This window comes from Microtus ochrogaster, chromosome X, assembly GCF_000317375.1.
Source record: "Microtus ochrogaster isolate Prairie Vole_2 chromosome X, MicOch1.0, whole genome shotgun sequence".
Taxonomy (NCBI): Eukaryota; Metazoa; Chordata; class Mammalia; order Rodentia; family Cricetidae; genus Microtus; species Microtus ochrogaster.
The window spans coordinates 29,590,102-29,612,154 of record NC_022026.1 but is presented as its reverse complement, the minus strand read 5'-3'; the positions used below and the strand labels follow the sequence as shown (position 1 = coordinate 29,612,154).

The window sequence follows — 22,053 nt, the reverse complement described above, 5'->3', positions numbered from 1 at the left end:
TGTTACAGGTGCTACTACAGGTTCAAAGTCGCAAAGGAAAGGGAAGGTGAAGGATTGGTAGAGGGAGGAAGGAACAGTTAAGAGAAAGGGAGGGGGGCTGGAGAGATGGCTCAGAGGTTAAGAGCACTGGCTATTCTTCCAGAGGTCCTGAGTTCAATTCCCAGCAACCACCTGGTGGCTCACAACCATCTGTACTGGTATCTGGCGCCCTCCTCTGGCGTGTGGGCATACATCGAGGCAGAATGTTGTATACATAATAAATAAATAAATTTAAAAAAAAAAAGAGAAAGGGAGGGAAAGGAAGAGAGAGAGGAAAAAAGAGCAAACATATTGATCACATTGGATTAAATTCCATTTTACAGACTGAACAAAAATGAATGAGAATGGAGAACATATGTATTGAGAGGACTCAATGCAAGGACATGGTGAAACCTGGCAAAGTAGTAGTATTATTTCTCTCAATGTCTGGAATAAGTTTCAGCTTCAGGCGGTTGTGTATCAGCTGGACAGTTTTGTTCTTGTCCATTTGTTTTCCTACTTGGTGGTATAACATAAATAGCACTGTACAAATATAATATGATGACTGATGTAGATATGCAAATTGTTATGATGGCTGTAAGTTAGATCGTGACTACAATTTAGATATTGCCATCAACAAAAGAAAATGGGTAAGTAAGCTGAGTCCAGGTGTCTTGTTCTACATAAATATGTAGAAGTGCTAAAATGAAAAACAGACCTACAAAAAGATACACCTTTTCAATTTCTGGATATGTATTGACTCAGTCTGATTTGTGTATTAAAATGCTAAGAATGCATCATCCATTATGCTTACATGTGAGAATAATTTAAATTTAATTGCATAAGCATAGACCCATATGAAAATTTAGTTGCTTTACATTTTTAACCTGCATTCCTCCTGTAAGGTAAAATTTAAAGTAACAACCTAGACACTATTTTTGCCATGGGAACAAAATAAAGTAAATAAATGATGTAGGATAATTGGAGGTTTTTTTTAATGTGTTTTAAAAAAAATCTTGATAGGTTTCCCTACTTGTTAATAAATTCTGAAAGTAGATAAGGGGTACTAAAAAAGTCATCTCCTTTCATACCTACCTACCTATGTACCTTTATTCTCTCTACCCCTGTTTTAATGCCACATTTTATGGTTTCATTGGTTGCTAAAAATATAAAATATGCACTATTATGTTCTCAAGGCCTCAATGTTATGCTTTATAATATGAACGAAAACATGAATATAAAACATTGCATCTGAGCTGAAGTGGTACATCTGCCTAACATCCAGAAAGTCCTGGATAGGAGAGTAAGAGTTAAGAGAGACAGATAAGACAGGAAAGAATAAAGAGAGAGAGAAAGGTAGAGGGATGAGCAAGGAAAAGGGGGAGGAAGAGAAGTGGAGAGAGAGAATATGAATATATTCACTCATACAGTGAAAAATAATGAACATGACAGTAACATGTGGTCAATAAAGGCCACATCAGTGGCTACACAATATATCCTGAAGCTAAGAGATGATACTGAAAGGTTTTAGTTAGTACTGGCAAGGAGAAATTTTAACATAAAATATTAACTACAAAGAATATAATTTGATATCTAGTAAGAAGTAAACCAACGTGTATATTTTGGGGATTTAAAACAAACATAGAATAAGCTTAGGGACTTTCCACATTTCTGCCATATCCTCTTAAGATGAATGGAGGTAACTAAGGTTGATGGATGAAACTCGTTTTAAGAAACACATTGGATGCATTACAATTCTTAAAGAAGAGTAAGAATTGGATTTTATTTTTATTTTTGGTGCTAAGGATTAAACTCAGGGCCTTCTGCAGACTAAGCAGATCCTCACCTATGCCTCTTTCACGAGCACAGTGGCATATCCTGCAGTTTCTGCATTTAGGAGATTAAGATAGGTAGATCTTGAGTTTGAGGTCAGTTTGGGCTACAAGGATATATCCTATTTCAAAATATTAAAAAAAATTACGCCTACATTTTCTTGAAACTATCTTGTATTATTATGTATAGTTTATTCAAGAAAAAATAAACATGATACAAATAAGGAAACGAAAGATTTTTATAATTGCACACTAATATTTTAGTATAAAACTAGTTTGGAGTTAGGTGGCTGTACCCTAAGAACTTGGCTGGCTAGGAAAAGAGAACTGTAATTTGAGGCTATGGCAAGTTGCTACCTCAAATAAATAAAATACGGACAAAAGAAAATAGAAAAAACAAAGTAAAAACAACAATGACAAACTTGATATATGCTAACCCCATTTAGTAATTAAAATTAAATTTATTAGCTGTTGGAATAATAAAAAAGTAGAACTATAATCATCTCCCTATATGCCATTTCTTTACATCATTAGGCAAAATTATTTTAAATTTTTCACATGATTAATATATTTCATAAAATTCAAAGTGTATTTAGAAGGATGTAATTTCTTACCTTAAATGTCAGGAGACTTTTTGTATAATTAGGCACTATTATGGACTTATCTGTCACATTTCCCACTTTGCAGTCTATAACAATATGATCCAAGGCCATAGGTTTTGTACCAATCCCATCTATTTCAATGCTGTGTGCCATACCATCTACTTCATTTTCTAAAGTAAGTTTACCCTATGATAAACAAAACAATTTTCAACTCTATAGCAGTCAGCAGTCATAAATCAATACCAATCTCTCGCCATGTCTTGAGTCTCAACAATAGCAGCTTGTTAGTCACTGAAGCTTTCAGTTCATATAAAATTATTTTACTAAACAAAAGATTTAATAATGAAATGCTCTTAGTTTTTATCTTTCTGGAAATCATATATATAAACATTATTGTATATAACAATTATATGTGTATTTATCACCTTGTCAAAGAAATATTGCTAAAGGAGAATTTTCAGATGTAGCAACTGACTTACTGAATAGGAACAATGATCTCATATTATTGAGCATGCTTCTGAAAATAACCTAGATTAAAAATATCCATAAGACATCAGCACTGAGACATGATAAATATTGGCCTTTCAAATGTTTTAAGTCAACCAACCTATCAAGTTTATAGAACATACAAATTGTTAGACAACATTTGTATAATTAACTAAATTGGCTACTATCTATTCATGTGTTCATTTAGACATTAATAATGTAAGGAAGATTCCATGATTTCATACCATAATTTCACATTCCAAAATGGGGTAGAATGTCAAAGGATACTGGACAATTTTACCAGGACCAACATGTAAAATGGGAGGTCCATGAAACCACTCTCCTTCTACTTTAGCTTGAAATTTCCAAGGTTTCTTTGTTTCATTTCTCTAAAACAAAAAAAAAAATAGTTTCACAGATATTACAAGAATGTTTGTAAGACTAATTATATGCTAACTCTTATTTCTTAAGTTATAAAAATACAATTAAATTGGGCATGGTTATTCAAGTACCCTAGTACCAGCATGTGCATCCTGGAGTACCACAGCATCCTGGGAGATATTGTTAAGTTCAAGGCCAGTCAAAGCTACATAGTGTGAACCAGTTGCAAAAATGCAAGGGCTAGACATCTAGGTCAGTAGTAGAGCAGTAGCCAATCATGAGCAAGAATTACAAAGTACCAGCAAAGAAAAGGGAAATAGAGAGATGAGTTGGGTTTGAAAGAAGTATAGAATCAACAAAATTGAACATAATGAAAATCACAGTATGGAAACACATAATGAAAACCACACATTTCTCTGTAGGGTAGTTTAATTATTTTTAAATAATAAATAATAATGCAATGGTCCTAAATAGCATTTGATAAAATACTGCAATTGTTATGAATTACTCCATGTGTTCTAAAATACAAATTTGGAAATGTAACATAAAAAAACCAACTTGTGAAGAACTATTAAAAGTATGAACAAAAGTAAGAAGACTACCTAGTTTTTTTTATAAGCAATAACAGTAACAATGCCTCATAGGTCTATCGAAGCATTATTTAGTATCCAGATGATTTAATTTGTTTGCTTTACCAAATGGCTGGTTTAACAGTGGTAAAATCACCCTGGATGATACAGTTTAATACTGATCAAAAAAACAGAAGGCACTGTAAGCGGTATACTTCTCAGATAACAGAGATAATATGTCTTATCAGAACAGATTTTTGTGCATCAGTCTAACTGGGTCATGACTTTAGTAATTAAAGGATCAAAACCTAATTTATTACTCAGAATACAGAAATTCTCCTAAAATTCAACTACCTATTTCTATGCTGCATTGTCACTTTGTCTAATGGTTTTCTTTTCTTTCTTTCTTTTTTTTAATTTTCGAGACAGGGTTTCTCCGTAGCTTTTTTGGTTCTGGTCCTGGAACTAGCTCTTGTAGACCAGGCTGGCCTCGAACTCACAGAGATCAGCCTGCCTCTGCCTCCCGAGTGCTGGGATTAAAGGCGTGTGCCACCACAGCCCGGCTCTTAATGGTTTTTCTTAGTACCTATGAACTCATCTCAGTTAAAAATCAACAGAATTTAGAGTCGTGATCTGAGAGTTTGTATTTCAGCATGGTGACTCCAGGAGAAAGAAATAATGCTTATTAGACATTTGATGAGAGGTTAACGAAATCATAGTCACATTCTTAAGCAAATAGATTCACTAGAAATAATGAACCTGTTTGTAATTGAATTTATACTCATGAAAGAGACTATGAAATAATAGGAAAAACAATTTCCAGCCTAAAATACGATTATAATCAATTTGCAAATCTCAAAAATGAGGTTAGGAGGAGTTTGAGACAGCAAAAGTAAGTGTTGAGTTGCAAAATGCAGCACCCTGAAACTTATTTCTCCAATATTTAAAAATGGATATTCCAAGAAAATAGAACCAGAATTATGTCTGAAAACTTGACTATTTTTAGTATAACGGAGATTGGCATTAGTGAACAGTAGACACACGCTGAGGCTCCTTTGTTGCTCTACTTCTCTCTGGCCTGGAAAGATCTTAACAAGAAGAATAGAGCGTTTGATGACTGTCCTGGTTGGGGATTACTGTAGATTGCTGCCACCTGGGAGACATTATCCTCCTAGTAAAATAAACTTTGCTTTCTCCACAGTCTCCTCTAGACCTTCCTAGACAGCCACCACCTCCCTTCTTTAGAAGCCCACAATCCAGTCATTTCTTTCAGCATCTATATTATTTTTAAGCATATTCTTCCTCTTTTGAGCTTACATGTGCCTCCCACATTTCTGCATGGTAATACATTTGGATTTTTCACCCTGCTAATCTTTCATTACTATTTTAAAAAGAGATTAAAAGCATAAATATTTAGACAGAAAGCCTAAACTATAATGTGTTAAAAAAAATCTCCTGAACAATGTAATAGGTCCTAAAATCTTACATACTTTTACCATGCAGTTTTTAGCTGTAGCTTTCTACAGGAACCATCATACTCCGAAAAGAAATTGTTCCCCCCTCATGCCCTGACCTCTGATACTAAGAGATATGCTTCTTCACTTATCCAGTAACAGGGGCTAAATCTACAAATCTACAAATGCTTGTTTCCAAGCTATTTTATCATTTCTATAAATTTGTTAGACTGCACAGACAAGGTAGAAATAGCCCAATAATGGTAACATCTCTAGTTTTACATTATACATTTAGAAATTCCTCTTAATGTTCTTCAGCACTTATAAAGGGTCAAGAATTGAGGAGAGAAGCTCCAGTAAAACATGAAAATAGACATAAAAGAAATTTTTACTTACTATTGGGATGTGCTGTGTAAGGGGTTGAAATGCTGGTGTTTTAAACAACAATTCAGCCTCTGGTTCTTGTTCATTTACTATACCTTCAACTACATACACACGCACATCATATCTTGATAGCAACAAAATTTTACAAGGGTATCTTCCAGGCCCAAGAGGAGCAAATCGTAGAGGAATTGAAACAGTTCCTTCTAAAGCTAGCAAAACAATTTAAAAAGAGTAGTCATTCTCAATACTATGAGACATAAAATTAATTTTGGCATACAATATTTACTATTATTCTGTGAAATTGAACTCACTTAGAATAGACTACATATCTCTAATGTTACATATTCTTTCTAAATCTTATCACATAATTTTATTTTTGAATGAGAGAAAATGTCTTGAATAGTTTTGTGGAAGAGATCTTCCATTCTAAAGAGTTAATAGGCTCACCATGTATTGAAAGAGTATATTGCTTTTATCTTACATTTTGAATGGCAAAACAGGGCAAGAGGAATTGCTATTTCAAGGGAATTTCAGTGTTCAATATCAAATTAATATGAAATATTTAATTGGTCAAAACCAGTCAAATGGCTCCATTTAACACAGAGTGAAAAAATAAAGAGAATATATTTGGTGATCCAGTTTTACTGCCATATTTTTGTGACCTTGGGGTTCTCTAATGTAAATATTTTCAAATTCTCCATCTGATGTTAACACCCAATAACTAATCATTAGCATTAAACTGAAAGCTAAGATTATTTTTATGTTTATCTGAAGATTCAAACTATTAAGTGCAAGACCCTTAAGAATAAAGGGTCTTTCCCTCTAAATCTAAAAAACAAATCATTTTGTCAATAGAATTCATGGAAATATTGCTTTCTAAAACTTACTGAAAAAAAGCCACTATTTGTGTCTTTGCCTTAAACATCCAAAATAACTATAACTACCATATGTTGATTCTGGTGTATCTGTGTGCACACGCATATGTTCCCTTAATAGTAAACCATTTCTTTCTAAAATAGAAATAAATTTCCAACATTGTGCTGCCATATAATGTTATTTTATTTTAGACATATCATCCAATTCTACAATGTATTCCAAGCTCTGCAAGCAATAGCCAGACTTTTCTTCTCTGTCTCCCACTTACCCATATATACTTTCAGAGATCATTACTCAAACTACTTGTCTTCAAGCCATACTCTGTGCCTCCCTTGAGATAGACATACTTAAATTCAAGAAATAGAGATTACTATCTATGGCACATAATTTCAGTCTTTCAGTCATCCCTCCTACTTACCTACTTGCCTACCTACCAACATACACATGTACGCACATGAACACACACACACACACACAAAACCACACACACATATGAAATAGAGGCTAAATAATATAGGCCTACGTAGAGCCTAACTGCGTTGATGTCCCAAGTTGGTGAGACATTATTTTAACTAACAATCCAAAAGAACTTCATCATTTCTGCAATATTTTCATGAGACATTTTGTTACTTCTATTTTAATGCTAGTTGACTGAAGAATTGTAGAGTAAATAAGGAGTGAGTACTAAGAGGAAGCCAGGGAGAAAGATGATGTGTGTGAGCTGAAGTGTCCACAAGCCTGGACATAAAAACCATTACCATTCATGTTAGGGTTGACAGAGGGGAGAAAACTAGTTAGCACCTAAATATCCTGTGCTGTTAACTATCTTGTCCAAAACTCTTGAGTCCAAAAATTCTAAAATTATGCCTCATGTTCCAAGTAGTAGAAAGTTCTACTTGTCAACGTAAATGACACAATGTATTCTATATTAAAGTGCAAAATGTGTTAGTTTTGTTTACAAATTTTGAATTTTAGTAAAAGGCATGTGGGATTCCATCTTTAATTTTGATCTGACCAAAATTGCAGTATGGACCAACCATGACTTAGAGTCTGAATGAAATTTGGAGAATCATACAGCACTCTGATTTCTTCTAGTATCCAAAGTTATATGAAAGTTAGTACTATATTATTCAAAATACTTTGTGCAATATCTAAAATAAATCTCATTACAAAAATATCTAATGCTTGGGTTCATCTACTTAAAATCTGATGTTTGTATTCACATCTATAGTCTTCCTATAGATAAATAAAGAAAAAAATTCTGAAATTTCAGAAAAATTTCTAAAATTCCAAATTCATTATACGGTTCAACTTGGTAAACTAATTTACTTAATTATCCATATATAAAAGTGGATCAAACATGGGATGATCAACTAATATATTGTTACTTACTATATTCTTGCTAACTTTTAGCTATATTATTCCCAATAAGTAAATACAAGCTCTTCATTTGAAACTGAGCTACTGAATGTGAAAAACTATACTCATACACTAAATTATATCTATGTATTTGTGAAAATATTTTTATTGAAAATCAATCTATGAAAATAATACTGACAGAGAACAGCTGACCAATTTACTAACCATACTTCCAAAAACCCATGGAAATTTCTTTACCAAAACTACAAGTCACGAATGCCAATTGCAATTTTGTTCTTTCTAGTTCTTTTGACGTTTTTATAGACAGAAGATCATATGTCTTACAAATAATTCAGTAAATAAACTGACAATTTCATTGTATTATAACATCTTCTCTTCATTGATTTTCCTCATTTTATAAAAAAGAATGAAAATTGACTATATAGTCCATCTTAAATAATAGTTCTATTGATAAATATAGAATATTATTAATTTAAAAAATATCTATTCTGAAATGTATTTAATGATACCAAACATATTGCAATCCTCAATATGATAAAATTATTATCATGAACCTACAGCAACTATTTAGGAACTATTCAAATGTGAGCTGTCAGCTTGCTGCTTTGCCAACATGCTTGCCTGCTTTGAGCTATTAGTCACTGTTACTATTTCTATAGTCAATGTTCATGAGATTTATCCATGTTTACCAATTATTTTAACAACTATTGAGCATTGAGTCTAAGTTTTTTTTAAAATAACTCCAATCTTCCTAGCCTACAATTAAATCTTTCTTTAGTTTCATTTCCAATACCTATGTTTTAAGTGGTCTCAATTTCATTGTTAGGTTTAAATGTTTTTAATTGAATGGTAGTTTACTAGGATATATAGATTGGCTGTTCATCTGCATCTTTCTATTTCTTTTTTATTCTAAAATTAGGGGAGATGTACTCTTCCTAAGAGATAATTTGCACAGGTTCTTACTCTCATATCACTTAGGCCCAAATGTATAGTATGCTTAAAATACTGATTGGGGCCAATTATCTGTACTAAACAGGGATGTACCTATTAAGTGTAGGAAGGATATTTTTCTACATGCATTGACCCATTTATTAAAATCCATTGGGAATTTGACATTATGTAATTTTATCTTCTGGTTAATTAATAAATTCTATCCCCATCAGTTGTATATACCACAACTTATGTAGATGGTGTCCATCCCTGCCACCACTCTCACTACCATCTTTACTACCACGATTGGATAGTCCCAAAAGATTGTATACTTCCTTGATAGGATCATTTTGGGTACATTTTCTCCCACAGTTATAGTTATTTTAAGTCCAGATAGCCTTCTTTCAAGAGAAATGCAAGAGTAGTATTAAGAGATTGCCAGGCATTGCACAAATTTAGTCTGGCCTCATTCAAAAGCAATTAATATACATTCATTCAACATAAAAATAGTTTTGGATTCCTATGATGAGTTTGAAAGTATTCAGTTAGGAAGTGGCACGCAGTCAGTATCCTCATAGGTACACATAAATAAGTTTCTAAGGAAAAAGGAGATCAGGCAAGTAGATTATTTCATTTTTACACCTAAATTATACTTTGATTGGGCGTGAGCCAACAAAAGACAAAATGTCTGTTTTCCAGTCTGGTCACATCGGCTCAGCAATTATGGGAATTCCTCACAGGGATCACACAAATGGTTTGTTGTTATCTTTCAATTGTTGCTTAGTTTTAATTTTAATTTCTGGGTATCTTCATGGATCATTTCATTGAAAATTAAGAAAAGGCCTATCAAGAAGTGGTACATTGTTATTATTTTAACTAGGGAGTTTCTTTTCATATACAATTTCTAAGAATATAAAATTTCCCAATGAAATAGCTGAAATAAGGTTTCATTTTCTAATTAAACCCAACATGGGGAAGGAAGGAATAAAATTGCTGATAGCAAATTAACTTTGTATTTTTCATTTTGATTTCTCATACCATAAAATTTGCCTCATTGTAATATATTAAAAATCAGCTCACTGATTTTAATTACTTTAAGACTTATCTACTAAGTGTACTAAATAATTTAAATGAACTACCAAGCTAATGAAGATTATCTTCATGAGAATTTAAAAAGGTTTTAATATTCTATTTAAACTATTCTGTTTAAATCATTACAAAGTGCATAGCCACTGGTAAAAAAAAATCAAATAGAAAAAGTAATAATAAGCAATTACAAAAAATTAAAGTTGTAACTGTAATCTCTTACATGAAACCATAAAGGTGAAATTGAGTTACTTATCACACTGAAAATGTTTTAAAATTACAAGAGAATATATAATTCTTTTGTGGCAACTCAGTAGAAGACTTGCCTCTTAAATACACATGTGCTCTATTTCAGGACCTCACAAACAAAAACAAAAGGCAAAGTACTTATGAATGTGTGAGTACATGTGTCAGTACAGGACAGAATAAAAAGTAAGATCACAGACTCGAGGCCAGCCTGACTACACAAGAAGGTCCTTTCTCACAAAAAGAAGAACTAACATATAAAATTATATTAAATTATATGACTTTTCTCCCAGAGAACTTTGGGAGTTTAGTCCAATAAAACTTGAATGTATATAAGGAAATTTTCCTTTCACCTGTATTCGTGTATGGGAGGATAGTCAGAGAAAGGACCATCAGTTAAAGTTATTATGATTTCCAAAGTAGGAAGTGAGGTTACCATCAAATTGATGCAGACAGAAAAGCAATGGAAAATAGAAATAGATCAGGCCTATGGTATAACAGTTACAAAAGACCTAGAACTTCAATTTGAAGGGAATGGTTTGAGCAGACTGGACTACCAAAAACAAAGATGGAGCACATGGTCAGTATACTATTATGTATGTGGGAGGAAGAGAATTTTTGACTGGAACAAGCAAGACTTTTAAATAAGAAGTAGAAACTCATTTCCAGTATTGGGGAAAAAACAATAAAACAGAGGAAGATGAATTCATTCTAAAGAAAGAATCATGCAAAGGAAAGACTGAGGTTCACACATTTTGCATTAGTTTGTTGTGGTAGACTGAATTTAACTGGCCCTGATAAGCAGTGGCACTATTGGGACGTGTGGCTGTGTTGGAGTAAATATGGCCTGGTTGGGGAAAGTCTGTCACTGTGGAGAAGGGCTTGAGGTCTCATATATTCTAAAACCATGTCCAATTGCTCAGTTAATTTTCTGTTGACTGTACAAGATAAAGAACTCTCAGCTATCTCTGTAGTAACATGACTGCCTGCATGTCATCATTTTGAATAGAACGAATGTCTGAACTGTAAATTATCCACTCAATTTCCCTTATAAGAGTTGCCATGGACATGATGTTTCTACACAGCAATAGAAACCCTAAGGCAGATTTTGGTAGTAGAGTGTTTCTAGAGATACAGAAGTATGAGAATGAATCTTTTAAATATCTGGAATAGACTTTTCGAATTCACCAACAGCACCTTCAGCATTTCTCTCCAGTCACTCCCTCTTCTGGGAGCTCAGAATACTGAAAACGTATGGTGTAAACTTACTTCAAACATACAGGGATAAGTGTCATGGTTATCTTGATTCATCAATAGTGAGTAGCAATGGATTCAGTGAAACATTTGGCACCTTGGGGGGGGAGGGATGATGCTGCAGCTTGACACTTCTTAATATCTCTGGATAAATTGGTAAAAGATAAGAATGTGTTCCATGATAAAATTAACCAACTTCAGAATACAGTGAGTGACAGCAATGAACTAAGTGAAAAAACTGACCAACTTCAGATGAAAATAAAGAGTCTAAAAGTTTCTAAGTATTCTCTGAAAGAGAATCTACTCTCCAGCAGCCACAGAGCTCGGGTCGAGAAAAATCAAACCAAAGCCCTCATTAGAAAGTTTGGCCGAATTACAGTGAAAATTCAAGTCTCAGCCTTAGAGGGTGTTGGCAGTTAATGTAAGGGGCTTAATTGGTAAAGAATGGGATTCTATAATCTGGGATGAATATTTCTGGGAGTACACTATTGATGCTGAGAACCATGAACCCTCAGATTCACAAGGGTTTATCTCATCTGAGGAAGTACTATCCTTAGTCAACCCCTTGAAATATTTCCCTTTCACTGGAGAAATTAACCTTCAGTGTCTGTTAAACCAGCAGTGACTTTTTCTGAAGGAAATGCCAGATAAGACATTATTGATGTCCTTTAAGAAACAAAAAACAGTTGCCTCTAGGCCCATAACCAGACTCAAGGCAAAGCAAGCTCCTAAATGGGAGAAGGAAAGTGTAGTCTGTGAGGAAGTGTTATCTACTATTAAGGAGCTTAATGATTTTGCTAAGTCATTCAAGCAGGAAGTCTGGGGAATGTGTGGAAATATATTTTTAAGGTTGTGAAATACTGGTGGAAGGAACATAAAACTAGATCAATCTGAGTTTATTGATATGGGCCCTTTGAGTGGAGATTCTAGATTTAATAGGGAAGCTAACACAGTTTAAAAAAAGGTATCAAAAGTTTGTATGAATGGTTGGCTGAAGCGACAATCAAAAGATGGTCTACCAAAATGAGTTGGAGATGGCTGATAAGGCTTAATGCTGACGAAGGAATTTTAAGGCTCAGGGAAATCTCTGAGTTTAAGGTTAGCCTGATCCACAGACCGAATTTGAGGACAGTCAAGCTTAGGCTGTGAAGGGAACTATAAAAAAACAGAAAGCTGGTGAAGAACAAGGGGGCCCAGTTCCAGTTTCAGCAAGCAGCAGAAACTTGGCAGTTTGGCTGTGTGGTCCTGGGTTTTAGTCAAGGTGAAAAGAAGGGGTTTACAGAATATTCCTCTGTGACTAAAGATAGCTACTGAGGTAAAGCATGTATCAGGGGTCTCTCTGAATGTAGGCCCAGCGAGGTCAATGTGTGAAACTATGAGGAAGAAGTCTGGATTGCTTTGAAGATGGCCAAGATGTTAGAGATTACAAGAGTTATGGGATAACCGCCAAGGAAAGTTACTAATGGGTCTGGAACCAGTCCAAGAGAAAGAAGTGTGTTGTAGCTAACAAGCTGAAAGGAGTTGGAGATGTGAAGAGCATTTTGACATCAGACATGGACATGCTGAAATTGGAGTTTGTCCGGTCGGTTTTTGATCTTGCTTTGATGCAGAATTTCCTCACATGCTCCCTTTTCTACATTTCTGAGCAGTAATTTATATATACTGTGCTATTATATATTGGATGCATGTGACCTGTTTTTTCTTTGTTTTATTTTGATTTATACAGGTGATTATAGTTAAGTAATTGCATGAATCTCAGAAGAGATTTTGAACTTTGGACTTTTAAGCGATGTTGAGATTGCAATAGACTATGAGGAGTTTTGAAGTTGGACAAAATGCATTTTGCATTATGATATTGTTAACAAGCATATGGGAGCCAGAGAGGAGAATATGGTAACTTGAATGTAATGGGCCCCCATAAGATCATAGGAAGTGGCAGTATTAGGGTATAGCTCTGTTGGAGTACATATGACACTGTTGGAGGAAATGTGACACTGTAGAGGCAGACTTTGAAGACTCGAATATGCTTAAGTCATACCCAGTAGCTCAGTTCACTTCCTATTGCCTGTACAAGATGTAGAATTCACAGTTACCTTTCTAGCACCATGTCTACCTGCATGCCACCATGGGCCACCAAGATGATAACAGAGTGAAACTAGGAACTGTAAGTTTAGCAATTAAAAGTTTTCCTTTATAAGAGTTGTCATGACCATGGCATCTCAACACAGCAACAGAAATCTACCTAAGACAGTTGTCTTCACATATGACAAAAGCCTGGAATAAGACTAAATAAAATCACTGGAATGAGAATCAAACTGGGGTCTACGAATAAACATGTCCAAAGGGGTAAGTATGGGGAGAGGAAAAGGCCATCATTTTCCACATGGCCTATTATTATTTATTGCCTTATTCTAGTTCTAACTCTTTAATTTTTTATTGTTTTTATTGTGGATACATTTTTCTCTACTCACCCCTTCCGTCCTACCCTTTCCCTTTCTACCCTTTTCCATGACCCCCAGGCTCCAAATTTACTCAGAGGATCTTGTCGTTTTCTCCTTTCTATGTAGAACCATGTATGTCTCTCTAAGGGCCCTAACTCTTAAATTCTTGTTACCTGCTTGGGTGCTCGGCAGTTGTTTTTGAGGTGGCTGGTCTCCTAGAAAGATAAAATAAACATAAAATCCTTGAATTTATAATTTTAACCACTCTTTCAGGATTAGAAATATTTTTCATGTTTTCTATGCTTTAATAAATCTTTTGCATAGGTAAATACATTCAGTTAAAACTATTTGACAACACAGAAACAGATAAGAAATTGATAGGAATTCTGAATCTTTCCCAAAGACATGAAGGAAACTCTTAACCAAAGTTGCCATTCAAAACTATCCACTCTTTCACCTCACATTTGAAAGAATCTGGGTAGCCTTCAGCTTAGAGGAGCTCACTTTACAGAGGGGCCGTCTGAAACACTATGTAGGCTTTACAGCATCACTTCAAAACCAGAAGTGTTTCAGGATATACAGAATGTTCTCGAACCTGAGCTAGGACCCATCATCAATTTTTCCAGTAAATTAACACAGCCTGGGACATGGTTATTCTCCCTCACTGGATGGTTTAGAAATTAACGTATTTTGGTATCTGGTGGAGAGTTAGACATCAGAGATGTAGCCACTCACACTATGAGTTCTCAGTCACCTGAGCTAACCAGAGGGGCATTAGGGCAGGTTACTCTCATGGATCCCTAGCTTATCTGGGAACCATGGTCTTGCTTCTGACACCCTTGTCTCAGAGCAGGTCTCTCCTCAGAGCTCCTTTGCAAGGATAGGATTAGAAATATTTTACAGTTAATACAAAACCAGAGGAAATCAGCAAGTGAAACTTCACTAAAAAAAAAAATTACTAAAAACAAAGCACATCATATATAAAACTGAAGTTATAGTACATTTGAAGATAACACTAGTTAAGAATTTGTAGTCTTAGCATTATCCAGCAAATTGACAGGAATGTAAATAAAACTGAAAAGTAATTTCAGCAAAAACATTAGTATATTTATGTATATTGAATAGTATACATTATTAATTTTCATATTTATCTAATGTATACCTTCCTGACTGTGGAAACAGAAAAATGCAGGCCCATTTCCATCTCCTCTGATGGTCAGAGTTTGGAGATTGACAGGCATAGCTGCAAGACCTAACTCAGGAGGTGATTGCTTGGTTCTATTGAAATTAAGATAGCTCATTCTAGTAAGTTTTTGCCATCCTGACTGGTGGTCAGGATATGCAAATGTACTTCTGCTCCTTTTGTAACTGTGAGGTCACCTGGGGAATGGTGGTTTTCAGAATATGTGATTTAGAGCACCTTTGCTACCTAGACAACAGAATGCTAATGATTTGATGTCTCAGAGTGATAAAGCCATTGATTGTGTGAGTTATTCTTTATATCATGTTAATAAAGTCTTTTATTACCCCCCTCCTCCATTTATGTTGGGTATAAAAGCTATGGAAAAATGAAGGTGGTGAATTTCAGAATTTCAATCACTGGAATGCCCTCCGGATGCTTTTTATGTTTTTTGTGTTATTATTTTTATGTATCTTCATATTCATTACTTATATTTCTTCAATTCCCATGCCCCCACCATAGTAAGAAGTATTTCTGTCGAGGTCACTCCTGGACATATGGCGCTCATTGTGAGGAAACCAATAGCAAGTACATTATATTAACAATAAAGAACATGGCTTTATTTACATCAAACATGAATAAACACTGTTCTCTTCTACTATGCTCCTGCCTTTAAATATCTGTAACACTGCTAGCTATTCAAATCAAAATATACTTGATTACCTGTTATAATTTCAGGTTGGATTCCTAGAGATTGAGTCTGGATAGCTGGAGGTTCTGGAATCTGAGGAATGTAAATTTTCCTGGGTATATTGAAATGTGCGGGAAGGCTCAGTTCTGTTGTATATAAAATGGATTTAGGCTTCTTCAACTTTGAAATATTAAAGAGCAAAAGGCACTGCAAATGAACATTAAAATTGTATTGTAATTTTCTTAATTTTTACCTCTAAAACACAAGGTAGCACTATGTGCTCAGATAAAACATGTGGGAGAAAATACACAAAAGCATAAAGCAGCTTATTTCTTTAGAGGTGTTATCATTAAAGTGGGTAGAAGGCAGCACTAGCCCATATAAATTACCAATGGTGTTATCTTTAAGAGTTACCCATGTTCCCTTTTATAACACTGATAGTAACCAAAATAACTTATCTTTCAAGGAAAATATTCCATTAATGAGCAATCCCGAAATACAGATTTACCTATGTTCCTTCACATCTATATATCAGATACGAACATCATTTGCAGGGTATACCAAGTCATCATCTTCACTAATGATGATTTCTTTGACTACATAAAAACAATTAGGATCAGGCCTTTGTGCATATCCAGATCAAATCGCCTTCATATCTAAATTTTGTATTTTTTAAAATTCATATAGCCATTATTCATAAAATGTGGGTTACAACATATTCCCATTCAGTCTTCCTCTAAACACAATGCTGTCCTTATGAAAACTGCACAGTAGCTTTAACAGTGGAAGTGAAGCAAGGTACAAGTAACACTGTTTACCTCAGAATAGATATTATGTGTTTGATATTAAGAGAGATAAAAAAATTAAAAAAAAAGTTTAGATTTCTAGAAATTTACAATTTGAAAGGAATAATAAACAAATGTCAATGTCAATCTCATATGAAACATAACTCACAACTAAAGGAAGAAAAACTGCCATAGACAAATTCTATTAAGAATTTTTAAATAAATTATTTTGAGAAATAATGGTTGAAAAACAAATTTTAAAAGATTAAAAAGAAAAGAGATTTTCTTATGATAGGCTTGTAGTTTAAAAATGATCACTTATAGTGATATTTTGTTTATGAGCTAACAAATACATCTTTTCTAAAGATCAGAGTGCCAAGCTAGACACACTAGTCAGCCATACAGGCCAGGCAGTGGTGGCAAATACCTTTAATTCCAGCAAACACATTAGTTAGCCATCGACGCTGGACGGTCATGGTGAACACCTTTAATACTAGCACTAGAGAGGAATATAAGACAGGTGGAGACAGAAACTTGCTCTTTTCAGTCTGAAAATTTCATAGATATAAGAGCTCTCTAGTGGCTTGGCTGCTTTGCTTCTCTGATCTTTCAGCTCAAACCCCAATATCTGTCTCTGGGTTTTTATTCATGCTACAATTATTCAATAATAGCTTTTGTGATCATTGTATATAAGGCTCCCAAAATTCACTTTTCAGTAGAACTATGAGGTTTAGTCAAAGAGAATCATCAACTTATTCTAATTAGTAGGGGTAAATTAAAGAAGAAACTATCCAATCCTTGCTATTTGATAATTTCAATCTTATTAAAGCTTTAAAATCAACGTCATCTTTAACATCTTTCTTATTTCATTAAGTTCCCTAGAATATTCTAATGTTCAGCAGAATTGACAGTTATTGGGAATTCAAAAATACACTGCGATGATTAAAATTATTCTGAATGCCATTATATTTCACAAAATGAATTTCAAATACCACTGAGCTCCCTCCTAGGAAAAAAATATTCATCACTTTCTATGTAAAAATATTGTAATTATACAAAAAGAGAACTACAAAATTTTAAGTAATTAGAGTCATTGAGATACCTCACCAGATACAGGCACTGGCCCCCAAGACTGACGGCCTGAGTTATATCCTTGGAATTTACATGGTAAAAAGAAAACACTGTAGGTGGGTCTGTTTTGTGTCTATCTCACTGGTTAATAAAGAAATTGCCTTGCCTTTTGATAGGGCAGAAAATTAGGTGGGTGGAGTAGACAGAACAGAATGATGGGTAGAAGGAAGTGAGGTCAGATGCGATGGACCCAGCCACCAGGTCAGACATGCTGAATCTTTCCTGATAAGATACCACTTCGTGGTGCTACACAGATTACTAGATATGGGTTAAAGTAAGATATGAGAGTTAGCCAGTAAGAGGCTAAAGCTAATGGGCCAGGCAGTGGTTAAAAGAATATAATTTGTGTGTTGCTATTTCGGGGGAATAAGCTAGCCAGGCGGCCGGGAGCCAGGTGGCAGGAATGCAGCCCGCCGCTCCATCTACAGAACGCCAATCCCTGCAAATTCTCCTCTGCTTTTCATAAGCATGCCCTAGCACATGTAGGCTCAAATGTGTGCATGCACACACAGATGTACACAAAATAAATGAATGAATAAATAAATAAATGCTTCTTTTTTTCTCAAAAAAGCAAGTAAATGGCATTGTTTTTTTAGTCCTACCTCAATCTTGGTTAGTCCTAGGAGGGCAATGGCCACACGAATGGTACTGCTCTCCAGAGTGCCAGTGATAGCCCTTCTTTCATATTCAAGAGTTGACATCTGCTGCTGTGCTGCAAAAGCCAAAGCCTTCTCCTTGGCTTCATTAGTCAGTGGTACTTTAAGGTCTATATCAAGGATTTGATGAGGTTTGCAGCTCAAATATAGAACTGGATCTGCCTTATTATATTCTGAAGAAAGTAAAAATGTCAGTGAATATAATGAACGTTTATTCCTTCAGAAGTGTTATTAAGCATGAATTTGTGAGGTTAGAAACAGAAAAGTGCAACTAGTTATGATATTTATTAAGCAGAGGAAAAATAAATGGATAATACACTATTACTAATTCTAAATAACAGATTAAAGAATAAGACTTAAAAAAGAAGATACTCATTGATATTTTCTAAGGGTAGATTTACTGCAGTAGTGCTTTATCTGAGGAGTAAATAGGGGTGAAAAGGGGGAAGGTGGGGTGTGGGAGGAGGGGAAGGAGGGAACAGAGATTTGTACACACAATGAAAAAAAGATTGGTTTTTAATTTTAAAAAGTAAAATTAAAAATAGGTATAGAAAAGAAGAAAAAAATATCAATATGCTCAAAAATTTAGTATGCTATGATCCCAATAAAGTAGTAATAGTAACAATTACAAAGACAAGATAGGACAGATTCTCACACTCCTAAAACAATAAAACATGTATGCCACCTGGGCCACATTCTTCTATTGTTAATGGTGTAAGGTACTTGTCCCTTATCCACTTATTCTATCACAAGAGAGCAAAACCCTCCAGTTATAGGATGTGTCCAAGGACAAATTTGATATCAAAGTAAAAAACAAACAAAGAAAAAAAACAAAAATAAAATATCTTACATGGACAAATCATCTTAACTATGAGGAAGAGATTTCTTAAAACATGCTGTTATGGACTGACAAAAATCATACTCTTCCTACCAACCTCAGAAACTATAACACTCATTATTATCTCTGTTGGCAGGCTCATTGATTTTTCAGAATCAATGACCACTCATTTCCCTCAAACCCTTTTCTTTCCAATCAAGACTTTGTCAGAGGTCATACTTAGTCTTAGTTGTTTTTTTTTTAATTTCTATAATCATTGAAATCATTAATTAAGGATATGGTATGGGGAATAAAAATAAACACATAATTGATGTCATTTAAACTCAGGCAAAAAATAAAACTTCATTTCATTGACAACCAAATTCTTTCAGTGCTGTAAGTCAAGAATTAGAAATACAGATAGAAATCTAGATTATAATAAAATCAATTTTTGAGAATATAGAGATTTGATTTCCAAACAGAAATCAATAGGATTTATTGAGTAATATTTCATTTACTAAATCTCAAGACTGAAACCATAGATTTATAAAGAAGTCATCAATTATGTTTTAAACTAGTCAAATGGTGTTGTTTCATTGAAACAAACATAATGGAGTAAGGAGGCTTTCTAAAATATAAATGCATATCAGGGAAAACTGCTTTAACGATGTTTGCATTACTATGTGAATAATAATACCATCTGTCAGTATAATGAAGTAAAACATGTGTAACATACCTTCTTCTAGAGAAATACTGTAGTCAATTGGACTTGGTGGCTTCATTGAAAGGAAACTGGAAGGCAAAGGTAGTAAACCCTTTCCTTCTACAATATATATCAAATCTCCAATCTAAACATAAGCATACAATAATAACAAATTTTAAGCTCTCATAAAAATATAAAGAATAGTCTGAAAAAGTGACTTTCTAGGAACTTTCCTGCTTTTTTGAGCAACCTACGTACTACTTTATATTGACAAAGGTAAAGCATAAAATTTTACATTAGCATCCTATAAATTTGGATTGAAATCAGATAGGTTGAATAAGGAGGTCCTAGAAATACTTTATACACATTCTTAGGAAACCATCTTAAAATAATCATGCAAACATGAAACAAACTTTGTTCCTATCCTGTAACAACATTATTACAGACCATGTACATCCTTGAGACTGTTTTAAAAGTGTGCATTTTCAAAATGATCATATGAACATCTAAAGTACTTTAGAACGTGATATTAGATAAAAAGTACAAAAGGTTAAATATTATCTATTTTTCATAAAACAAAAGTGGGAAAAATGTAAGAGCACCAGCATTATGCAGAGAAATCAACAATGGTGAGCATGTGTCCTTTGTTTGGCAAACAGCTATTAAGCCACAGGGAAGTTTACTAGGTCCCTGAGCTTCATTTTCCTTCTCTGTACAACTGGTGTCTTTAGAAGCCTAGAGCATAAATGGAAACAAGTGGAAGAAAGGAGCTTCTAAAGACACAATAGAAAATCCCAGTGGGGAAATATTGGCCTTGTCAGAAATAGGCAGTCGTATGTGTAAGATAGTAAAAAATGAATAAACATATGTGGTGACTGGTACCTAGTTCATTATATTCATGTTATGAATATAATTCATGTCATGTTATTGAAAATGGGGGCAAAAGAAAGTGACAATTTACTGTAGCTTCTTCTCTATGTTGGACGTAGAGAATATCAGCATATGACACTCCATATTATGACCAATTTAAATCAGGACTAGTTTGAGAAGAAGACAGCTAAAAGGAAGTACAGGACAAAGTCTCCTCTGCCCCATGTTCCTAACTTATTTACATTGGTTTCTTCCCTTTCTATCTACCAGGAAGGACAGAAGTTGATCAGAGTCTAGTTGATGTTTATTTGACTGCAGATGATTCTTCATTAATCTATGTCATAAAATTCCATTAGACTTCCTACATTATGCCCTACGTAGATATTCAATCTCTTTGTTTTCAAGCTTTTAAAACTTCTACTTCTTGATAAAGCTACTATCCAAGTGGAAGCTCTAAGGTATCTCTTTCTCTACCAGTCTCTTTTAATAAACATGCTAAAAAGCTTTAGTTTGGTTTATATTTGTAAGAACAGTATGTATTTTGTATTTTATGTAATAATTTTAAATGACTGTATGAAAAAGAACCGGAATGACAGCATGTGCAGGAGACTGTGAGAACACATGTAACAAATGTGTGTTCTAATCAAAAAATGTGGCCGTAGGAAGGCAATGACGTACTGGAACATAAGCAAATTGGAGAAAAAATAGGTGTTAGGTGGCTATAATTAAAAGCCAAACACTCCTCAAATGAACAAAATCCCTGTCTAAGGTTATGAACTTCATCATGAAAATCAGTTCAATCCATGCTTTTTGGCTTCTGGAATGAGAACACAGCAGAATCCATTCTGTAAAATAAAATCAAGTGCTGGGAATCACAATGCAGACAGATCAATGTGTCAGGTTGCTGCTGCAATCTGTAATGTTTGTATGCTGCCTAGCCTTTCAAATTCAGGGGGTGAAATTCCTCAGGGAATGAGTTCCGATTCTGCAATGGTTTCCATTCTAAGTTTTGCAATTCCATTTTATATTTGAAAGTTCTATGGTCTTCTGCCATCTAATAGCAACAGCTTTAAGGACTGTTGTGAGTCTGCCTGTAAGCTGAAGGTTTTATGAACATGGATGATTTGTACAACTATCCTTATCTTAAAAGGGATATAAATATTTCCTATCTCATTTGGAAATTGAAGTAAAACACACAAAAGTAAAATAAATGGGTACTCATGAAAACTATTGGTAGAAACGATTTTATTTCATGACTGAAAAACTACCAAATAGAGACCT

At 34.2% G+C, this 22,053-nt stretch overlaps 1 protein-coding gene across 1 annotated transcript in view; it reads right to left on the bottom strand.

Moving 5' to 3' along the window:
• LOC106144083 (cilia- and flagella-associated protein 47-like) overlaps positions 1 to 20,025 on the bottom strand; it is a 46,995-nt gene extending 26,970 nt beyond the window's left edge. Inside the window, exons 1-7 of the mRNA XM_026784908.1 lie at positions 19,936 to 20,025; positions 18,329 to 18,555; positions 15,843 to 16,017; positions 14,113 to 14,154; positions 5,739 to 5,935; positions 3,184 to 3,327; positions 2,465 to 2,638 (exon numbers count right to left, since the gene is read on the bottom strand). Coding sequence (XP_026640709.1) covers positions 2,465 to 2,638; positions 3,184 to 3,327; positions 5,739 to 5,935; positions 14,113 to 14,154; positions 15,843 to 16,017; positions 18,329 to 18,555; positions 19,936 to 19,981 — 1,005 coding nt within the window. The 5' untranslated portion in view covers positions 19,982 to 20,025. The remainder of the gene's footprint in view (positions 1 to 2,464; positions 2,639 to 3,183; positions 3,328 to 5,738; positions 5,936 to 14,112; positions 14,155 to 15,842; positions 16,018 to 18,328; positions 18,556 to 19,935) is intronic.
• Between the last annotated feature and the right edge of the window lie 2,028 nt (positions 20,026 to 22,053).